Below are 22,962 nucleotides of genomic sequence, written 5' to 3' on the forward strand. Positions count from 1 at the left end.
TAGGTAGCCAGTGCAAACGGGCCAGAACAGGTGTTATATGTGCTGACCGGCTGGTCCTCGTCAGCAGTCTGGCTGCTGCGTTTTGCACTAGTTGAAGCTTCCGAACTGTCTTCAAGGGCAGCCCAATGTAGAGCGCATTACAGTAATCCAACCTAGAAGTTACCAGAGCATGAACAACTGAGGCGAGGTCATCCCTGTCCAGATAGGGGCGTAGCTGGGCTACCAACCGAAGGTGGTAGAACGCATTCCTTGCCACCGAGGCCACTTGCGCCTCAAGAGACAAGGAAGGATCGAAAAGAACTCCCAGACTACGAACCTGTTCCTTCAAGGGGAGTGTGACCCCATCTAGAACAGGGTGAACATCCACCATCTGGGCAGGGGAGGCACTCACCAACAGTGTCTCAGTCTTGTCTGGATTGAGTCTCAGTTTATTAGCTCTCATCCAGTCCATTATCGCGGTCAGGCAATGATTCAGCACATCCACAGACTCACCTGTAGAAGATGAAAAGGAGCAATAGAGCTGCGTGTCATCAGCGTACTGGTGGCAACGCACTCCAAAACTCCTGATGACGGCACCCAGAGGCTGCATGTAGATGTTAAAAAGCATGGGGGACAAAATCGACCCCTGAGGGACTCCACAATGGAGAGTCCAAGGTGTCGAGCAATGTTCCCCAAGTACTACCTTCTGGCGACGATCCGCCAAGTAGGAGCGGAACCACTGCCAAGCAGTGCCTCCAACTCCCAACTCTGCGAGTCTCCCCAGAAGGATACCATGGTCGATGGTATCAAACGCCGCTGAGAGATCAAGGAGAATCAACAGTCACACTCCCTCTGTCCCTCTCCCGACAGAGGTCATCGTACAGGGCGACCAAGGCTGTTTCAGTGCCAAAACCAGGCCTAAAACCGGATTGAAACGGATCCAGGTAATCGGTCTCATCCAAGAGCACCTGGAGCTGATTGGCAACCACCCGCTCCAGAACCTTGCCCAAAAAGGGGATATTTGCCACCAGTCTATAATTGTTCAAGTTATCTGGGTCTAAGGAAGGTTTCTTCAAAAGAGGTCTCACTACTGCCTCCTTGAGGCTACTAGGGACTACTCCCTCACTCAAGGAGGCATTTATCACTTCCTTGGCCCAGCCGGTGGTACCAGTCCTGCTAGCCTTGACCAGCCAAGATGGACAAGGATCTAGAGCAGACGTGGTCGCCCGCACCATTCCAAGCACCTTGTCCACTTCCTCAAGCTGCACCAACTGAAACTCATCCAATAATGAAAGACAAGACCGTGTTCTGGACACTTCAACGGATTCATCTGTCGTAACATCAGAGTCTAGGTCCCTACGGATGCATGCGATTTTATTTTGGAAGTGCCCTGCAATGTCGTTACAGCGAGCTTCAGATGTTTCAATGGTATCTTGAGGACCAGAATGTAAGAGTCCTCGTACAACCCTAAAAAGCTGTGCTGGGCGGCAGAGAGATGTCTTGATAGAGGCAGCGAAGTAGGACTTCTTCGCCGCCCTTACCGCTTTTATGTACGACTTAGTAGAGGCACTTACCAAAGCATAATTGCATCCGTCTGGAGTTCGTCTCCATCTGCGCTCCAGCCTCCTCTCTTTCTTCATCACTCTCAGCTCCGGGGTATGCCACAGAGCTGTATGAGCTCTGCATCGAAGAGGGCGCGCGGGAGCGATCGTGTCGATAGCCCGGGCCATCTCTGTATTCTACAGTTCGACCAAGGCCTCGACAGGAGCGCCAGTACTATCAGCTGGAAAAACTCCCAGAACCCTCTGAAAACCCATAGGATCCATAAGCCTCCGGGAGCGGACCAACTTAATAGGTCCCCCACCCTTGCAGAGGGAAAGAGTCGTCGTAAGTCTAAAACTCAGCAGGCGGTGATCTGTCCATGACAATGGAGTAGATGAAAAATACCCCACCTCCAGATCACCATCTCCATGACCAGTGGCGAAGATCAAATCAAGAGTGTGACCCGACACATGCGTTGGGCCAGTAACAAATTGAGACAGCCCCATGGTTGTCATGGAGGCCATGAAGTCCTGAGCCGCTCCAGATAAGACAGTCTCGGCATGAACGTTGATATCCCCCAACACCACAAGTTTGGGGGACCTCAACAACACCTCCGAGACATGCCCTGGTCACCTCTCGATTGGATTACTGTAACATGCTCTACGTGGGGTTACCCTTGAAAACGGTCCGGAAACTACAACTTATACAAAACGCGGCGGCTCGATTACTTATGAATAGTCGCCGCTGGGATCACATGACACCTGTGTTGTTCGATCTACACTGGCTTCCTGTTGTTTTCCGGGCCCAATTCAAGGTGTTGGTATTAACCTTTAAATCCCTATACGGTTTCGGCCCAGTTTATCTGAAGGAGCGCCTGAAATGCCACCAATTATGCCGCCCAACACGATCAGCCACACAGGGCCTTCTCTCAATCCTGCCAACAAAAACAGCTAGATTGGCGGGAACTAGAGAGAGGGCATTCTCAGTGGCGGCCCCCACTCTTTGGAACTCCCTCCCACAATATCTACGGCACGCCTCTTCCCTAAATGCATTTTGCAAAGCCTTAAAGTCCTGGCTCTTTCAACAGGCCTTTGGGACTTCCGGGGTGGGTTAACTGTTATGATTAAATGCCTCGTACCCTGCATTATTATTACTTGCTGCTGCACTGTTTTACTTGTATTATTGTATTTTACTGTATTGTATTTTAATTCTTCTTATGTACGTGGCCTAGAGTGGCCATTGGCCAGATAGGCGACATATAAATTAATTTTATTATTATTATTATTATTATTATTATTATTAGTGAGGGGTGTAACCTGGGGAGAGTTCTTAGGGTAAGATGGAAAGGACTCGGTGGGCTGCACTTGGCTCCTGGGCCTATCGCAGTCTATTTTACTTGCCTGACAGTGTTCCGCTGCTATCCTGTAGAATGTTTTGTTTAGGAAGTGTTTGGGAGGTTACTGGTATTATTAACTTTCATTAACGACTTGGATGAGGAGGTACAGAGCATGCTTATCAAATTTGCAGATGATACAAAATTGTGGGGCACAGCTAATACCGTGGAAGACAGAAAAAAATTCAAAGGGACCTTGATAGGGTGGAGTGTTGGGCTGAAAACAACAGTATGAAATTCAACAGGGATAAATGCAAAGTTCTACACTTAGGAAAAAGAAACCAAATGCACAGTTGTAAGTTGGGGGATACTGGACTCAGCAATACGACATGTGAGAAGGATCTTGGAATTGTCGTTGATCACAAGCTGAATATGAGCCAACAGTGCGATGTGGCTGCAAAAAAAGCAGATGCTATTTTAGGCTGCATTAACAGAAGTATAGTTTCCAAATCGCATGAAGTATTACTTCCCCTCTATTCAGCACTGGTTAGGCCTCATCTTGAATACTGCGTCCAGTTGTGGGCTCCACACTTCAAGGAGGATGCAGGCAAACTGGAACAGGTTCAGAGGAGGGCAACAAGGATGATCAGGGGACTAGAAACCAAGCCCTATGAGGAGAGACTGAAAGAACTGGGCATGTTTAGCCTGGAGAAGAGAAGACTGAGGGGAAATATGATAGCACTCTTCAAGTACATGAAAGGTTGCCACACAGAGGAGGGCTGGGATCTCGTCTTGATCATCCCAGAGTGCAGGACATGGAATAATGGGCTCAAGTTACAAGAAGCCAGATTTCGACTGAACATCAAGAAAAACTTCCTAACTGTTAGAGCCATGTGACAATGGAATCAATTACTTAGAGAGGTAGTGAGCTCTCTGACACTGGAGGCGTTCAAGAGGCAGCTGGACAGCCATCTGTCGGGAATGCTTTGATTTGGATTCCTGCATTGAGCAGGCGGTTGGACTTGATGGCCTTATAGGCCCCTTCCAACTCTACTATTCTATGAACTTCAAATAATACAGAAGAAGTTTTCTAGCTTTGGGGGCTGCAGAGCAAATCTCAACATATCTACCTTTTCAGAAGATACAAGCCCGTGCTGCCCAAATTAGATTCTCCCTAGATGTAACTATTGCTGTGGGAAGGAATACAGTTTGGAGGAAGTAGCTGTCAAATTCCCTGGGAATTCGAATAGAGAAATACTGTTTAACTCTGTGTTATAAAGCATTTTTTTTAACCTTACCCTTTTACCTTAAGGATCAAGGTGGTTACAACAACATAACTGTACAATTTAAAAACAATTTAAAAACTTATACAATTATAAAAGCAAGTAAAACAATTCCACACGAAAAGAATCACATTGTATGGTAGCCAGCAGCCTTCTCTTCCCATCTTTACTATCTTACTGTGTTCTGGCTCTGTATGGTATTCACCAGCCCAAGATGGTGTTATATACCATGTATACTAATATTCCTTGTGTTTAATTTCACTGCAGTTGCAAAGGGGTGAAATCCTGCTGCTGCCAGAGCTCTCCTTCTTGACTGGAATTCCTGAGAAGATGAAGAAAGATTTCAGAGTCATGAAGGTTGGCTTGAGATAATTTCCTGCAATGTACAGAATTTGATTTCTCTTGCAGAACTCCAACTTCTTACTTCAGAGGCTTAGCCAGAAGTCAAGTTGTAGGGCATAATCTGATAGTTTGTTCAGTGTCCCATAACATGGTGTTCAGAGCTCAGCATTAGCTGAAGCCAGAGCACTTCCTGTAGGCCTGCATAGGACTAGAAATTCTAATCTGAGATAGCCATGGTGAAAACTGAAACAGGGCACTTTGTGTCCCAAAGTGTAGTTAATCCACAACACTTTTTCCTCTGGCTTTTCATCGTTGACTCTGGCTCTGCCCACCACCATGTCCCCTGACAGATCACTCAAGGGAATGTGGCCCTCCACAAAAGAACAGGTTACCAACCACTGTTCTGTGGGAATGTCCCATGGTTCAGTATTGTCAAGAACTGCAGGAGGTCCAAAACAGAGTAGCCAGAATCTTAATAGGGATTTGTTGGAAGTTATATGATTCGTACACCATCACTGGTTGCTAATTTATTTGTGGGGTCAAAAATCTTCAACTGTTTGAGGTCAGGGTATCTGTGAGGACTGCCTCATCCTACTCATACATTCCAGTCACCATCTGAGACCTTTCCCCATGCTTGTTCACCTTCAGGTGAGGGCTTGAAGACAAGAGTCTGTTTTCAAGTTGTGGAGTTCTGGGTATATAAAACACCCTACCAAAGGACCCACTTGGCCCAGTAACAGCTTGCCTTTTGGCAGCGATTGGGTTGTTTAAGTGTTTATTTACTGATGCTGTCTGTTACTTGGATTGTGTTCTGCTGTAATGCTGCTGTGTTACTATGAGTAAATAAATCATGGTATCCAATTGAACTCGAACATAGTTGTCTGGTATAGTTCACAAATCCATGTGGGGCAAAAACTTGTTGCTTTAAGTTGCTTTAAGTAGTTGGATTCCCTGATTTGTGGACTGTTCCCTGTGTGTGGAGTTATAGCTCCTATTGCCTTTCCCCCTGCACAAGCTTCCTTGCCCCCTGCTGAAGAATAATATTCCCACTCTGTCCACAGCACCTCCATGGCCTTCCAAGTTATGTTCCCTGTACCATCCTCTGCTAGAAAAATTGGTGTTCCTGAATAAGATAATTTGTTAATGAAAAACATGTAAAATAAACAATGTGCATGAGTTACTTGTGCTGCCAAATCTTTTTTCTTGCATTATTTGTGCTTTCTTGTTGAATCTGAAAACATTCAAGTGTTGGGTTGGAGGTGGATTGTGGCTTCTAATATAAGTATAGCCTCATTAAATGGTTCAAAATTACATACTCTAAGCCCTGATGAGAAACAAAATAACAAGAGAAGACTCGGGAGCTAAAAGCTACTGCCGTTTGGATAGTTAGTTTGTCTATGTCTCTCTTTCAAATACATGCTGAAGCACTTGCAGATACAAATTTCTTTTTTCCTTTCCCCCACCTCCTGAATCAATATGCCCTCTGGTTAGGACCTTAGCCAGCAGATCAACTTGAGCCCTAAACAGCACTATGTCCGTTTGGGTCAGCTTCTGAACAGAATTGAGAAGAATGAGACTGCCTATAATGAACTGTCACGGTGGGGACTTCATTTAGACAATGATGTGCATAAGGTAATTGAATGAAAGATGAGCTTTTGCAATTAGGTTTGCCTTGTCTGATGCCCTCATTCTGAATTCTAGTTGAAACATGACCTCCAAAGCAACACATCTTCATCTCTTTTTTTCTTCCCTTCCCTTGTAATAAAATTGCTATCTGTATTGCAAAAAAATAGTGGACACAACTTGGTCTGTTTTTCCATGTCAAATGACCACCATCAGTATATAAGACAGCTGTTTGAAAGTGCATTGAACCTATTTTTATATCATATTTGCATTTTGAACTTATTTCCACTCTTTTAACAGCTCTGGAACAGTGTTCTTAAACTTTGGGTCCCCAGATTTGTCAGACTAGAACTCCCATCATCCTCAGTCACCTTAGGTAATGGTCAGAAGCGATGGGAGCTATAGTCAAATAATAGCTAGAGATCCAAGGCTGAAGAACACTTTGGAGGATATTGTACTTCGTAAAAGAGATGCAAGCTTTTGCATGACTAACCTAGACAGAAGTGTTGTGCTGTCCTTCTTTCTGCATACTTGTTACCCTGGTCGTAAATCTCCCTTATGGAATTTTCTGTACTAGGCAAAAGGACGTGTTCTCCCCATGGAAAGAATCAACTTGAAGAATAGCTCCTTTAATACATCAGAAGACCTAAACTGGACTAAAGAAGTAACCAGAGAAGCCTGCATCTCTGCAGTAAGTTTGATCTCAGACATTGATACAATTCCATACTGTTATAGTTGGTCCCACATTCTCCTGTGTTTCCTGGAGGAGGTGCTAGAATCTTTGAGAGAGTGCACTTCCGTCTGGTCCACAGACAGGGCCCAATCAGGTTGATCCTCACCAGAGGGAGGAATGACCATGCTTCCCCAGACTGGACCTGTGCAGCTGAAGCAACAATATTTTAGCTAAGTCCTGCAGAGCTCATTTTTTAAAAAACTAACGAGAATATTTGGCTGTCTCCACCCCTACACGTTGTAGGGACTGTTACAGGAGTTGGTGAGGATCTCCTCCAAGGGACCCGGGTAATTTCACCTCCTAGCGAAGTGGTGCTGCACTTCTAGAGTTTGGATTTTTAGAACCCCCACAGGTGCTTAACTCCATGTCCAACCTTTAGGCTACGTAAGTGGCTATAAAGAGTTGAGATAATGCTCTGCAGGGGGTTTGAGGCCTCAGCTCTGATCTTCCAGTTCCTAGTTCCATAGGGCCATTTACCTGTGGTCAGGAAACACACCAAATGTCATGAAGGATGAACTTTAGAAGATCACTGTCTTGGCAACTTTGCATGGTGGACTCATTCTTTGATGTGGTTCAACTGGAGTTGACAATTGCCGCCAGCGTTGCGATGCCTAGGAATTTATGGCTAAGAACTTGAGAGGTCAATCTAGGATTGCAAGGTAGACTTGGAGCATACACTTTTACATGTGGCAAACTGAGTCTCCATCACCCAGTACTCATCAAGACAAAAGACAAGAAGAAGGCCTTAAGTAGGAAAACAAGAAAAGCAAAAGCCATGACAGTCCTTTTGCACCTTAGTGCCATCAGGCAGGCCTCATGCAACTTTAGATCTAAGATGAACAGATCAAGAAGATCCAGCCATAGTTCCAGATCTGTTTCTTCCAGTGCTACCATAGCCAGTAGCTACTTGAAGGGGGCCAAGAGGCCTTCCTCTTCCTCCTGATGCCAATCCCTCAGCCATAGGTAGTCATTTCCAGTTTGTGCCAATTTGGTCAGCAGCATGTCAGATGTGTGGGTTTAAGAAAGTCCTGTGACTTTGCCCTAGAATCCAGAAACAAATGCATTGCCTCCCTGAGGTCAAAAGAATCTTGGAAAGGGCCAGGCAATGCTGAAAGCCACCCAGCAGCTATTGAAGATTCAGGCTACAGAGCCCATCTATTCTGGATTGTGATGCTACAGAATTTATTCCCTTTTTCTTAGTTCTCAAGAAGAATGGAGACACTAGAGCCATCCTAGATTGGAAGTGGTTCAAGAAGTTTTCGCAACACAGGCATTTCACAGTGGAGACTCTCAATTCCATCGTGACAGCAATATTGACAGCAGACCTCTCTGAGGTGTACCTTCATATTCCCATCCAGCCCAAACATAGGAATTTCCTGAGATTTACATATTATGGTCTCCCAACACTGAGACCTACTGTTTGGGTTGACCTCAGCTCTCAAACTGTTCTCCAACTTGCTTGTGGTGCTGGTGGCCCATCTAGGCCTTGACAAAATCTAATTATGAGCAAAGGACTGGAGGGTGTCCAGGCAGCAATTGACTACTTGACTGCTTACAAGTTTGTAATCAGTGTGGACAAGAACTCACTCTATCACAGCTCTTGGAACATCTGAGGGTAGTACTGGACACCAGACAATTCTACATGTTTTCTCTCCATGGAGAGAAAGGTGGTGAGGGTGGGGAATATAAAAGCAGTCTCTTCATGTCCTTGGCACAGCTGTTGAGCTTTATGGCATCTTGCCAAGTTCTGGTATCCCAGTCTCACCTGCACAGCAGGAACCTTCAGAGCTTGCTGCACCGTTCCAGTTGGATTTAGCTGAATGCACACGTCGTAATTCCTCAGAGTGTCTGTTCAGTGTTGAACGGATGAATGGCTCCTCGGAGGCTCTCCAGAAAGGTCAGTCTTCAGTCTGTACCAGAACTGTCATTACTACAGATGTCTATTTGAGTGGAGTGCTCATCTTGAAGACCAGATTGTGCATGGGTAGTGATTAACCCTTCCAACAGCAAAACCTGAGTCTTCTCAAATTGAGGGCTATGTAGCTGGCCCTTTAGCACTTCCAAGAATTCATCTTTCGGCAAGCCTTTTAAGTAGAGATCTTATCCCAGTCTTTGTATGTGTTGGAATTGTGTTTAGATTTATTTTTAAATATGCTTTTTAGTGTTTTTGTTTGCCACCCTGGGCTCCTCCTTGGAGGAAGGGCAGGATATAAATTTAATAAATAAATAATAGTGGCTCATCATGTCCTGATCAGAAAGAGCAATTTGTCGTCGGTTCAAGCTTATACACGATGGCAGATTGGCTCAGTAAAGGGAGCAAAATGAAGGCTACATCCCCAGGTCTTCAGAGATCATGGAGCAATTGGGCTTGCCTGTAGTGGATCTCTTTACCCTTTCAGACAGCACCCAGAAGGCAGTAGTAACTGATGCCCTGATCAGACCTTGGACATCAGGGTTGTTTCTTCAGTGGGTCAAGGAGTAGTTGGTGGAGGTGGTTCCTCACTGGCCCTCATGCCTATGGTTTCCAGACTTGGTCAATACAGTGGACCTGGCAGATACTCCCTCACAGAGGTTTGTTGATAACAAGATCCAGTAGTCCATCCACATCTAGAGCTGTTCTAGCTGCCAGCCTACAGCTGACTGGCTATGAATGTTGGATAGGCTATGTCCTGACTCCTGCCCAAAATATGACAGCAAAGGCTCTTACTTGGTGGTAAGGAAGAGATCTTTATTAAAGCAGAGTAACGATGCAGAGTCAGCTACAGCCAAAGAGCTATTCTAGTCCCAGAGCTCTTACAAGGCAACGGGATGTTGGGGAGAAGCCCAGTCTAGGAGCAGGGGCCAAAGTTCAGGAGTCCAAGGTCAAGGACAAGAAGTTCAGGAGCACACGGGAGCTGCCAAGTTTTTCCAACAAACTTCCCATGCCTACCCACTAAGCTTTAAAACAGAGACAGGACACACTTGTGAGAATCTCTGTGTATATGTAGAAATTCCATTATTTACCCCTTCATGCACTTTCTTCACTTTGGAGCTTTGTAATTCAGACTTTGCTACCTTAGGCAGACTCTCCACATTTTGCTTGCCCTGACAAGTGTGCTGCTGCTCCTAGCAGCTTGTTATGCTTGCAGTTCTCCCAACTTTTGAAGAGATCGTCCCCACAGTTGTGTGGCAATTCCTGCCCCTTTCTGTCTCAAAGCTTAGGAATTATCTAGCTGCTGAAATACCTAGTCAGCTTTGCCAAAGGACAGGCAAACTGGCAGGCTTCCTGCCAATCTTGCAGAGTATTTCCTTGGCTTCTGGGAAGTGAAGTGTGCGGTGTGTCTCTCCTCCAAACAGCAATCCACCAAATGCCCTACCCATCTTTTCAGCTGTAGGGCAGAAAAGGGGAGTGGACTTCCTTGGCAGGAGATGGAGATACACGTTCCCACCTACCATAATTTTGGGTTTGTCTAGCAAGGTCAGCAAAAAATGGTAGACTGTAACATAGCAGTGACAGGATGGTAACAGTTTTGCAAGAAGTGTGTATGTCTAGCAGTTAGTATTTCTGAGATGGAAGGGGTTGCACTGTGTATGTTGACCTCTATTCTTTTCTTAGATTCCACTTCATTACTGGGCACTGTTTTATCCAAAGCGGACAATGGAGCAAGCGCGTGAGCTTGTCAGCATGCTGCAGAAGATCTCTGGCCCACTTGGTATCCAGTTAAGCCCACCTGCTTGGAGTGAATTGAAGGATGACCGAATAGAGACTTATGCCAGGGCCATCAAATCATTACTAAGTAGTGAGGTATTTTATTAACAGGGTTTTGAATCTTGAAACCTTCTGGTTGGTATTGTTTAAATAGGAACAAAGATCACTTTGTTGTAGATGTAGTAGATGTACATCTAATTAGTAGATGTACTAATGGTTTCAGAAGTGTTAAATGCAGTTCTGTGCATTTCTTATGTCTGCTGCATTTCATTGAAGCCTTATGGGAGACAGTATTTATAGAACTATCAGCTTCAGTAAAATCTTGCTGTGCCACTCTGATATACATCAAATGGCTCCATATATCATCCTGTCACGACAAGAGTTAATTGACTGGGCATTTATCCCAACTCACTGGTGGCTAGATAATTCACTTCTGTATAATAAGCTGCTCTGTCGTCCCAGGTGATCAAGTACCCTGAATGACTGAGAAGGGTGTGATCTCACGGTCTAGTCCACATTCTACAGGAGCCAGAGATGTATATTCTGTGTTGGTGAAGAGTCTCCATTCAACTTCACAGACTTCAGTGCAGTAACCAATGTGAAGCTTTGAATGGGCTGAGCAAGGAGGACTTAACATATAGGCATTTTTCCCTTGGCCATGTAGCTAAGGTTAGAATAGTATATTATGCCCAAGAGAGGTCTGCTGATTAAATTGGCATCCTCACGTCACATTCTCTGCCTCCTTGCTGCAATGAATAGTAACACTTGTGAATTTTTCTGCCAATTAGCCTTTGATGTGTGGCAGAGAAACACAACTGGATGACATTGTGGCAAGTTTTGAGTGATCTTAATATTATTGAGAAGAACGCTATATGGAGAGGCTGCTTTTAGTGGACAGGTACACATTGTAGATTCAGGAAAGCAGTTAGAATACTCTGAAAACCCATCTTTTACACTGTAAATACTTAAACTGTAAACATTTTGTCACATCCCTAGGTTAGATTACTTAAGGGTATCTTATTTGCCTTAAAGTCAGACCCAGATTGGAAACTGTGAATGCAAGATAATTTTGTACTGCTTAAATATCATTGAATGTTGATCAGTATGGTAGTCAGCTTGCTGTTCCACAGTTTGTATAGTTACAACACAGTCATGCAGCTTCAGTATATATACAATTTCATTTTTCCCCAGGTAGCATGCGTCACATGGGTTATAGCACCATCTAGCGTCTGAAGGCAAGAATGCACTGAAGGCAAGATCTGGGCTGCTTCTTCCACCCCCACTCCAGTTCATTCTTGCTTTTGTCCGAGGTTGTTATCTTTTAATACTCCTTATAGTGGTCTGTATGCTTGTTGTGTGTTGTTGGGTGTTAGTGAGGGGAGATACTAGTCAGTTAGGTGACTAGTCTGAATAGTGTGTCTTAAGGGAGCTTTTTAAAAAAAATCTTTTCATCCTCCCCTGCTAGGTTGCAGGGCTTGTGGCTGTGATCCACAGGCTTCTTTTTTGTTCCCCTTCAGACCTCCCTTTTGGTCTTGCAGCTGCAGCCCTACAGGTATCCCCCTTTTCACACCTTGCGGGGCTCCAGCGGTTTGCCTTACCCACCGCGATGAGTTTTGGTTAACTCCCCCAAACAGGTTTCTTTCCTACTCCCTTGCCCACTCTCAGGGGAAGTGAAGGATAATGGAGGAAGCCATATGACGTCTCCTCGATATAGCAGCCATAGAACCAGTGCTGCTGGCCAAACGTTATGCAGGGGCCTACTTTGTCTTATTTGCAGTTCCCAAGAGAGATCTTTCATGGAGGGCTATTCTAGCCCTCAAGTTTGTGAACAGGTTTGTGAGATACCATTGATTCAAAACTGAGTTCCTAGCCTCGATCATAGAAGCTATACAGGAGGGGGACTTCCTGGCCTCCCTCAATCTGAGGGAGGCGTATCTCCATGTTCTAATCTGCCCTAACCACAGATGTTTCCTGAGGTTTTCATTTGGCCAGCAATATTTTCAATGTGGGACCCTGCCATTCAGTCTCTCATTGGCTCCAATATTGTTCACAAAGTTGATGGTCATCCTGGTTGCCCATCTCTATGTGCAGGGGGTCCACATTTATCCATATCTGGACAGCCTACTGCTCCAGGCAGAATCCAGGGATCCGGCTTTGATTCACGTTCGTCACACTCTTGCAACCTTGACGGACCATGGGTTCTTGGTCAATATTGAAAAGAGTCACCTAGCTTCTATGTAACGTTTACAGCACTTGGGAGCCATTTTGGACACAGCTCAGGCCATGGTCTTCCTGTCACCAGAGCAGATTGTAGCCATCAGGGACATGGCATGCCTCTTGATGCACCGTTCAGGGGCAGATGTTATGTTGCTGGCGAAGGCCCTGGGCATGTTCATATCCACCATTCATATTGTTCCTTGGGCTCATCATACTCGTCCACTCCAATGGGCTTTATTGCCGTTGCAGTCAGACGTTGCCAATTCCACACATCGGGAAATTTGTCTCCCCCCCTCCCCCGTTCTCTTCCTTCCAGTGATGGTCCTTAATGCGGAATCTCCAGAAGGGGACTCAATTCAGAGAGCTAGACAGGATGGTAATTACAAGAGACGCCAGTCTGATAATTACAACAGACACCAGTCTGATCGTTTGGGGGGTCCACTGCAACTCCCAATTAGCTCAAGGTACCTGGTCCATGTCAGAGAAAGATCACAGCATAAACTGGTTGGAGCTAAGGGCGGTCCATCTGGCCCTTCATCAGTTCCAGCCAGTGTTCCATTAGGTCCATGTGCTGATCCGAACAGACAACACCTGCATGAAATCACACTTGAACTGGCAAGGGGGCATCATGTCACAAACACTTCAAGCGGAGACCACCCAGATTTTCAATTGGGCCAAGAGACACTTGCTATCCTTGAGGGTAGAACACCTCAGCAGGGTTCTGAGCGTCATTGCAGACTGGCTGAGCAGGCAGCCAGTGATTCTGGGGGAGTGAAGCCTACATCTGGCAGTGTTTCGCCTTCTCCAACACCGGTTCGGCACCCTGCCCTTGGATCTGTTTGCCTCGAGTCACAACACTGAGCTTCCCCGGTTCTTCTCATGGTATCTAGAGTCAAGGGCCGAGGCCATCAATGCTCTCCTGACACCCTGGACGGACAGCCTCCTGTATGCATTCCCTCCTGTTCCCCTCTTGGGCAGAACATGGAGAAAGCTTCAGTGCAAATGAGCTGAAATAGTTCTACTAGCTCTCTACTGGCCTCACCCTCTGTGGTTCTCAGACCTTCTATCCCTGTCAGCAGCAGATCCCTAGAGACTGTCTATGGGGCCGGACCTTGTCTCACAGGGACCAATTTGGCATCTGGATCCCGACTGGTTGAGTCTGATGGATTGGCGTTTGAGCAGACAAAGCTGATCCGCACAGGTCTATCACAAGAGGTTATTGATACCATTCTGGCCTCTAGAAGGCCGTTGACAAATCATATTTACCAGACTACGTGGTTGCTTTTTCCAACTGGTGTGCTTCCCATGCTCTCCGACCTTCAAAAACCACTGTCCAACAGGACTTAAAGTTCCTTCATGTAGGTTTGAAGATGGGATTAAAACCCAACACCTTGCATCGTCAAGCCTCTGCTATATTGTCAATTTTGTCTGTTAATCCATCAAGTACTTCCATAGGTTTGCACCCACTGATTAAACTATTTTTGAAAGGAGCTGCTTCCCTTTCTCTGGCAGTGTGTCACCATTTTCCACCCTGGAGTTTACCGAAGGTGCTGCAAGCACTGCTGTGTCCTCTCTTTGAATCCCTCAGGGCGGTGCCTTTGCAAGTACTTTCCTTCAAGGTTCTTTTTCTAGTTGCCATCACTTCAGTGAGAAGAGCGTCATAGTTGGGGGCATTGTCATCAGCCCGCCATCTCTGCATATTTCATAAGGACTCGGTTGTGTTACTCCCTGATCCATCCTTTCAACCCAAAGTAAGCTCTGTGTTCCACTATAACCAGGACATTGTACTTGCATCGTTTTGTCCTAATCCCGTTCATCCACTCGAGAACGCTTGGCACTCTTTAGGTATTCACAGAGCCCTCAAGATTTACCTGTTCCGTACCCAGGATATAAGGCTAATGGACTCTTTGTATCCTTTCACCCCAGAACACTGGGGGGAAAGTGACTAAATCCACCTTGTCTTGTTGGTTGCACGCCTACATTGCCCTGGCCTATGAGTTGCTTAAGCGTCCAGTGCCTCGCAATATTAAAGTGCACAATAGTACATTGGCAGCCACTATGGCTGCATTTGCAACCAATGCACCCCTTGCAGATATTTGCAGGGCAGTGGTATGGTCTACCCCAGACTCATTCATTAGGCATTATAAGATAGACCACTATGCCTCTGCCGACGCTTCTTTCGGGAAACATGTTCTGCAACAGGTTGTTTCTCAAGTTTAGGCAGCGGGTGGCCCCTCCCTATTAGGGCTTCTTTGGTACATCCTATATGTTGGCATGCTACCTGGGTAAAACGGACCATTGGTCTTACCTGAAAGGTGGTTTTCCCAGGTATCATGCAATCACGGCCCTCCCTGTTGGAGGCTGCCTGGGTGTATTATACTGTTTCAATTTTTCATACACGTTTTAGTGGTAAGGTTACCTAATTTTCAGTAATGTGTTAATGAGTCAAGACCTTTAGGTAGGTGTTCTGGCTGTTGCTACTCCTTCGTTTGGGCAGTTTCCCTTTTTCTTGCTGTTCTGCCTGTTCGGTTATGATTGCTGTTCAGATGTCTCACTTCGGCCTCATCACGAATGAACTGGAGTGGGGACAGAAGGAGCAGCCCAGGTCTTGACTTCAGTGCATTCTTGCCTTTGGATGCTCGATGGCTCTGTAACCCACATGATTACATGATGAGCTGGGAAAACTACCTTTCAGGTGAGACCAAAGGTCCATTCTGATGCAGTTACCCATGATAGTAGCATTTGATGTGGTAGTATTGTGTATCTCACCAGTCCCTTCCCATTTTTTAAAGGGTGCTGTACAATTGGTAGTTTGTATTATCACTGGGACTAAAGACGACTTGTATGGGGCCATAAAAAAATTGTGCTGTATACAATTTCCAGTACCTTCGCAGGTGAGTCAAATAGTTAGCTGTATAGTTCTTAAGCTGAAGATGCTTCTCAGGCACCTATGTTTGCATGGAGGTTTATGTGAATGTCAGATGTGCATCTAGTAGCTACCCAAATCCTGGGTCTGCATATTCATGGTATGCAGGGAAGCAGGGCAACTGCAGGGCTATTATGGACTTTTATTTGCATAACATGACATACAATCTTGGTGCAAGATTCTTGTGTTTCCATAAGTTACCTTTTTTCTAGGGATATTCCTATACTGATTTCGTACTGGAGTGTCCATTCAGAAACAGGAAGGTTTCTTCGTCATGGTGCCCCAAATGGTGGGGGCAAAGGACTTAGCAGTTTCATTTGGGAGTAAAAGCACCCATATAAAATAGGGTGCTTCGGTGTAGCTTTCAATCATTTTATTCCAATATTCTTTTACTATTTTGATTTTCCTTATCCTGGACCAACTCAAAGGGACAGAGAAAAGAAGAAATCCTTTAAAGCAGGCGTGGGGTATGTTTGGCTCTCCAGAATTGGTGAACTTCAACTCCCATCATCCCTGGCCATTGGCGATGCTTCCTGGGGCAGTTCAGCAACATCTGGAGGGCCAAAGATTCCCCACACCTACTTTAAAGCCTAAATGTTTTGGGATTTGGGTGTATTAGAGACTGTCTTCTTCCTTCCCACATGCTCCATTCAGGGCCTTGTTCCAGATTCCCCAGCTGTCAAAGGTGTGATGGATAGTGATGAGGAAGGAACAAGGCTTTCTTCATGGTGGTACCTACCTTGTGAAATGCCCTTCAAATGAGATCCATCAAGACCTGACATTGTATATCTTCAAACTTTGGATTTAAAAAATTAAAGCTTGTTTAAGAAGGCTTTTTACTAACTGGGGAAAGAAGTCTTTCCCTTCTTACAGGTGCCCTCCTTCTTAGTAAGAGTGATGCCAGCCCCTTAGTGGAGATGAATAGTTGTTTGAGCAAATCTCATTATTAGCCCAAATCTCTGATGTTGGGTTATTAGCAAATTTGAAACGTACTTAGAAGTTAGTACCACCTCCCTAATGACTTTAAACTCACATTACAAAGGATCAGGCCAGTTCTAACTTAGTAGCCTTTGTGGGGAAAAGGATTAATTTGAGGTTGTATGTTCAGGATCAAAACAGCTAACCACCAAGAAGTACTGCAGGGTTGCAACATTACAGACACTCTAGGTGGCACTGTTGAACTTCATCAGAATAGAGGGAATTAGTCAAAATGCTGTGGGTTTGTATTGAAATATAAGGGTTTGGCATAGCAAGAATTTTCTGTTCTTTTTTTGTTTTGCTTGTTATTACTGCTGTTCCCTTTTCAATCAATGTTTTATGAATTATTGTTTTTTCTGTGCTTGCTATGCTAACTACTGGTCCCCTTAATTGCTTTTTAATTTACTTTTGATCTATATGCTTGGCCATTTTAGTGTGTTAAGTCAATTTCTTTTTTAAAAAGTAGGCCGGATGCAAGTTTTAAATGCATATTTTTTCAACAGCTTATTTGACTTAATGTCTTTTTTACTTTTGAAGTAAGTTTGTAGTATTTGCCCATTGTGCGTACTTGCTCTGAAGCACTAATTTCAATCTTTTATTCAAGCCCTTCATTAAACTTGCCATACTTAAAATTCCTTGCGTAGAGCTTATTTGTGATTGTGCTACATGATTGGCAGCTAACAATTGTTATGCAGAGTAAGTAGTGTTCTCCTGCCTATAAAGAATATGATTCTCGTTCTTCTGGGCCTTGTGGAATCTATAGCAGGAGACCGTGCTTTCCGTTTGGTGATATAGAAAAGCAAGGATTGAATATGGCAGCAGCTGAACAGGTTTGATTGAATTTCGTAGATTTTTAAGTGCTGTGGCCTGCAAATATCAGCCAGCATTTATGAAGGGTTTTGGATCTAGGCAATGAAAATGGATAATATTCTTTTTCTCTCTTTTTTTTTTTATTAATTTTTATTCAAATTTTCAAAAACAAAAAAAACACAAAACAAAAACAATTATACAAAAAAAATAAAATGTTGACTTCCGATTTGTCGCAGATCAACCATAGGTCTACAATATATAACAATCCTATCTCTAAAATTATATTACAAAATCACTTTCCTCCAGTAGTTATCTTAATTAATCATCAAATCTCATAAACATTACTTGATTCTTTCCACAAAAAGTCCAAAGAGATTTCAATTCCTTGAGAGAGATATCTTTCAATTTTTGTCCAAATAAACATGTCGCTTAATCCATCTTGATTCAAATCTGTTAGGTCCAGTAATTTCAATAGCCATTCCTCCATTATCTATATTAATTCCATCTTCCATCTTCAATAATCCTGTTAAATCCAGTAATTTCAGTAGCCATTCTTCCATTATCAGTATCCCATAATAATCTTGTTGTCATAGCCATAATCCAAATAAACATATCGATTAATCCATCTCGTCGAATCTATTAGGTCCAATAATTTCCATAACCATTCTTCCATTATCAATATTAATTCCATCTTCCATCTTCAATAGTCCTGTTAAATCCAGTGGTTTCAGTATCCACTCATCCATTATCAGTATCTCATGATGATCTTGCTGTCATAGCCATAGTCATATAACAAGAGTCTGATGGGAATTTCAGCCTTCACAAATATGTCCTTGCCATCAATTCTAAATATGTTGCTGAAATATTGTTGTAAAGTCACTTCTCTGCTCTTCTTTTTTACAAAATGCACTGGCTCATCTCTTAAGAGTTTTTCCATTGTCACATATTTGTAATTAATTCCATAGATTTTTTCTATGTGAAGCTCCATCACATCATTCCAGTCAAGAAAATTATCCAAGACGATAACTTTATCACTAATATCTTCATTAGTTTCTTCAGAGACAACGTTGAATTCCAGACAGTAAACTTTATTTCTAACAACCGTAAACTCCAGATCTTTTTCCAATTCCTCATTTGTTCCAGTCTCCATGGCTTGTATCTTCCCTTTAATTTTTCTTTTCTCATCTCTAATCCCATCAAAATCCTCTTTCACAGAATCCCCTATTTTTTTAAACTCCTGCATCATTTTGCTAAGTTCAATTTTCATCTCCTGTCTGCCCTGTCTCAGGGTTTGTTTCATTATCTCAATCTCACTCATTATTTTCTGAAACATAATTTCTTCCATGGTCTCAGTCACTTTCCTGGTTTTCATTCTTAAAACCACAAAAACAAAAAATTATTTCAGCCACAATTGGGTTAATGTTTCAGGCTTGCAGACATCAATACAGCCTGTCTTATCTCTTATATATTCAGGAAAACAAAACAAGTTTAGTTCCCAGCTTCAAGCAGTTAGTGGCGTCGTGAGTAAGCAGATTCGTCAAAATGAAATAGACCAAAAAAAAAAAAATAGTTCCAGACATGATACTCCAAAGTTCATAAATATTTGTTTATTTTTTTCCCCTCCTCGAAATAAAAATCCCTCTTCCGTTAATATCTTTAGAATGCACTTCCAGGCCCGCTTTTTGCAATAAAAACAAAGATAAGCTTTTTTCGATTTCTTTCCTCCTTAGTTTCGTGAGTGAAAGAGAAATTTTTTAACTCACCCAGTTCCTTATAGCTGATTCATTGACAAATCTCTTTTTGGTGCAACAATTTAAACCAAGTAAAAAAAAATGGAAAGAAGGATGCTTGCCTGTTAGTTCGTTTTTCTTTGAAGAAAAGATAAACGTGTCGCTTAATCAGCAAGAGCTTTGATGGAAGTCCGTCCGGCATTCGCTGGCTGAACTTTCTCTCATAAATTAATGAAATCCAGTCCTCCCAACAAAAACAGGCTTTGTGGTTAATCTCACGTTTCTCCCTGACCAGGAGAAAATCTTAACCAGTCAAAAAAAAAAAAAACATTCTGACTGATTAAAGCTGAAAAAACTTCATCTAAGACAAGAGCTTGTCTCAGAGGCAGCACAGGCGAATCACCCTTCCCGGAAGTCGATAATATTCTTTTTCTCAATGAACATTCAGATTTTTCAGCATTCAGTTTGTATGTATGAAGCAATTAGATAAAAATCACTTTTTGGACTTAAAAACCTGATTTAAAATTTTAAAAGTTTCAGCTATAATTTTTCTTGTTTAAAATAAACGTCCAATATGATTTGAACCTAATGCAAACATAAACTTCTAAAACAAATGAATTTAATAACTTGTTGTGAGCCCATGAAGAGAGCCAGTGTGGTGTAGTGGTTAAGGTGCTGGACTACGACCTGGGAGACCAGGGTTCGAATCCCTACACAGCCATGAAGCTCACTGGGTGACCTTGGGCCAGTCACTGCCTCTCAGCCTCAGAGGAAGGCAATGGTAAACCCCCTCTGAATACTGCTTACCATGAAAACCCTTGAAGGCACATAACAACAACAACAAGCCCATGAAGGCCTACTTTTCTTTTTAGACTAAATTCTCCCATGAATGCACACACAAAAATTAATCTTTGTTTTAAGGACTAACATCTTGTAAATATACCAAGACAAACTGTTTAGCATGCAAATGGAGAGGGTTGAAGGATGGTTGGTTAATGTCTTGGCTGGTGTTAATGGTTCTAAATATTTGCCTATTCCTGCAGGTTATTAATGCTCGAACCATTATGACCAATCCCAGCAAATTTAGGAGCATAGCACAGAAAATTCTACTGCAGATAAATTGTAAACTAGGTGGAGAACTCTGGGGTGTGGACATCCCTTTGGTAAGTCATACAAAAACTTCCTTTTACCCAGGCAGACTTAACTTAGTAAGAGCTTATGCATATGGTGATGCAAAGCATACCCCAAAAGAATTTTCCTGTTAGTTTTATCTTACACCTGCTTTATAGTCCACACTAGTGAGCTTTTGTTACAACTCAAAATTATCCAATCTATTCAGCTAGATTTTTTCCCCCTTTGACACCTAGATACCAGCACTAGCCAACAAAGCTCCCAAGTTGTATTTATGAGTTGTTGGGGGTTGGAGTTTGAAAAATGCACATTAATACCCTAAATATGAGATCATTGCAGGTTCCCCTGCAGTGTCTGGATGTAAGCATAAGAGCAGATCACACAAGGAAACTGAAAAGGAGTGCACAACATAAGCAAGCCACTGGCTTAGATGTCTTTAAAAAGAGGGACTAGATAAATTCATTGAAAATAGGTCTAATGCCTGCGTGGCCGAGATAGTTAGATGGAATCTCCAGGTTGTCTTGATGCTAGGTCTCCTTGTAGATGGCCAGCATGTCTACCCGCTGAGAGACAACTTAGGGGTAGATCTGGAATGCAAGATTCTCAGAGTCGGTCAACAGATCTGTAGGAAATAGTAGACCTGATGCCAGTTATGCATTTACTTTTTAATAATGATGATGATGATGATGCAACCACGTTTTTTTGTTTTTTTCCTTCCAGAAACAATTGATGGTGATAGGCATGGATGTGTATCATGACCCTAGCAGGGGAAAGCGCTCTGTGGTTGGCTTTGTGGCAAGCATCAGTCAGTAAGTGCAGTCTGTTTGGAAAGACTTTGATTTTGGCATCTAGGTATGTGAGTCTGTTCCAGCACTGTGGCCATTTTGTGTCTGGAATGGTTACTGCTGATGGCCATGGAGAACGATTGAGTTCGAGGTGTCTTTTGACCAGTGTTACAGAAATGTTTAGAAATAGCCAAACTACTTCCTCAGAAATTGGGAAATAGCTCTGCTTACTGCCAAGCCAAGTTGAATTCATGCATCTTTAGTCTCCAACATCTTTCCCATCCTTATTGGGCTGAAGTAGAAACAGTGCTGGGGCAGTGGTTGTAGCAAGCTGTAAGAAGAGAAAAGAAACGAGGTTTTATTTCACACACACACACGCACTTTGGATTTAGTGTGCCAAGCATAGTCACTCCTGCTAAATGTATTTTCACGTCTGATAGGGAGGATGAGGAAACCCCTTTCTCTTCCCTTTGGTGCCAGTAAGGAGATGGGAGGGAGAAAAAGAAAGAAGGGGGGGGTTGGGTGGAGGGGATTTTGGGGCAGTTGTGATGAGTAAGATTGGAATTCTTCTGCAGCTCGGATTTTAATGTGAGAGAAGAGGGTGGAAGCTGTGATGGTCAACTTTTGTTTGAGGCAAGCAATACGAATCCTGTAACTTTCAGCACATTATGCTAAATTCCTTTTTGAATCCTGCTATTAGGATTTTTTTTCTTTTTCTTCCTTTCATTTTATAAGCAACAGGAGATCAGGAGAGCCCAGTCTGGATCAACACTGAAGGGTGGAAGGGTTTATTCCTTTCCTGTACTGATCCTCCAGTTTTGAAGTGCAATTTTCAGCAGCAAAAAGGCTAATCCCTCCTCACCCCATGCTGCAACTCCAATCCACTTTGTGTGTCTCCACTCCTGTGGCCTTAAAAAACGCCGCTAATGCGGCGCCAGCAGGATGATCAGTTGGGGGGGAGGGCTGGAGCTCCCCGCACTCCAGCTGATCGGGCTGGAGTAGGGGAATATCAGCTGTAGTGTGCTACAGCTGATCTTCTCCTCTTCAGGTGCGATCAGCCGGTTAGGTTCCAGACCCCCGCACTACAGCTGATCCACTTTTTGGTGGTTTTCGCTTTTCAGCGGGAGTCTGGACCCTAACCTGCTATATGAGTGGGGCCCTACTGTACAGCTTGGGACCAGGATCCCTAAAAGATCATCTCTCTCTCTCTCCCTACATACCCAACTGATCACTGTATTCTGCAGGAAGCAGCATTTTAGTGATTCTCTCCTATCAAGAAGTCTGTTCTGCCCTTTGTCAGAATTAGGCCTTTAGTGTGGTAATACCTAACCTTTGGAGCACCATCCCATTATATATCAGACAGGCACCTTCTCTGTTGTCTTTTTGGCGCTTGTTAAAGATGTTTCACTTTCAACAAGCCTTCTTAATGGACATCTTCATCCCAGTTGGTATCTGGATTTGAATTGATTTCATGTATGTGCTTTAAACTGTGTGTATATATATCATTTTTAAAAATTGTTTTTATTATATTGTAAGTTGCTTCAGGATACCTCATGGGAAGTGATTCGTTAATGGTAATAAACCATAAAGCTTAATTATGGTTTAAAGACAAATGTATGGTATGCTGGTGCAGAGGGAGGAACTCACATCCATTTCATTCCTCCCCCACTGCAGCTGTAACTAAGGTTTGCTCTTCCCTTGATGCTGATGGTTTGGAGACACCCATCCAAACCTGGGTTTGTGGTTGGTAATACTAAGCCAAATAATGGCTCGGCTCCTGATAGCACAGAGGCAGTAGGGGAGCAACAAAGTATCCACAGGTTTCTCCCTGTGCACTAGCAATGCTGCATGTTTGCCTTTTT

General features: G+C 43.5%; 1 protein-coding gene across 14 annotated transcripts in view; it reads left to right on the forward strand.

Annotated features, from left to right (window-relative positions):
• PIWIL2 (piwi like RNA-mediated gene silencing 2) overlaps nucleotides 1–22,962 on the forward strand; it is a 65,460-nt gene that overhangs the window by 34,647 nt on the left and 7,851 nt on the right. For all 14 annotated transcript variants that reach the window (XM_061593307.1, XM_061593306.1, XM_061593313.1 and 11 more), the window contains 7 exons: nucleotides 4,405–4,494; nucleotides 5,971–6,111; nucleotides 6,680–6,793; nucleotides 10,431–10,619; nucleotides 15,533–15,634; nucleotides 20,228–20,347; nucleotides 21,036–21,124. In XM_061593307.1, the coding sequence (XP_061449291.1) occupies nucleotides 4,405–4,494; nucleotides 5,971–6,111; nucleotides 6,680–6,793; nucleotides 10,431–10,619; nucleotides 15,533–15,634; nucleotides 20,228–20,347; nucleotides 21,036–21,124 (845 nt within the window). The remainder of the gene's footprint in view (nucleotides 1–4,404; nucleotides 4,495–5,970; nucleotides 6,112–6,679; nucleotides 6,794–10,430; nucleotides 10,620–15,532; nucleotides 15,635–20,227; nucleotides 20,348–21,035; nucleotides 21,125–22,962) is intronic.

This window comes from Rhineura floridana, chromosome 12 (genome assembly GCF_030035675.1).
Source record: "Rhineura floridana isolate rRhiFlo1 chromosome 12, rRhiFlo1.hap2, whole genome shotgun sequence".
NCBI classification, from domain to species: domain Eukaryota; kingdom Metazoa; phylum Chordata; class Lepidosauria; order Squamata; family Rhineuridae; genus Rhineura; species Rhineura floridana.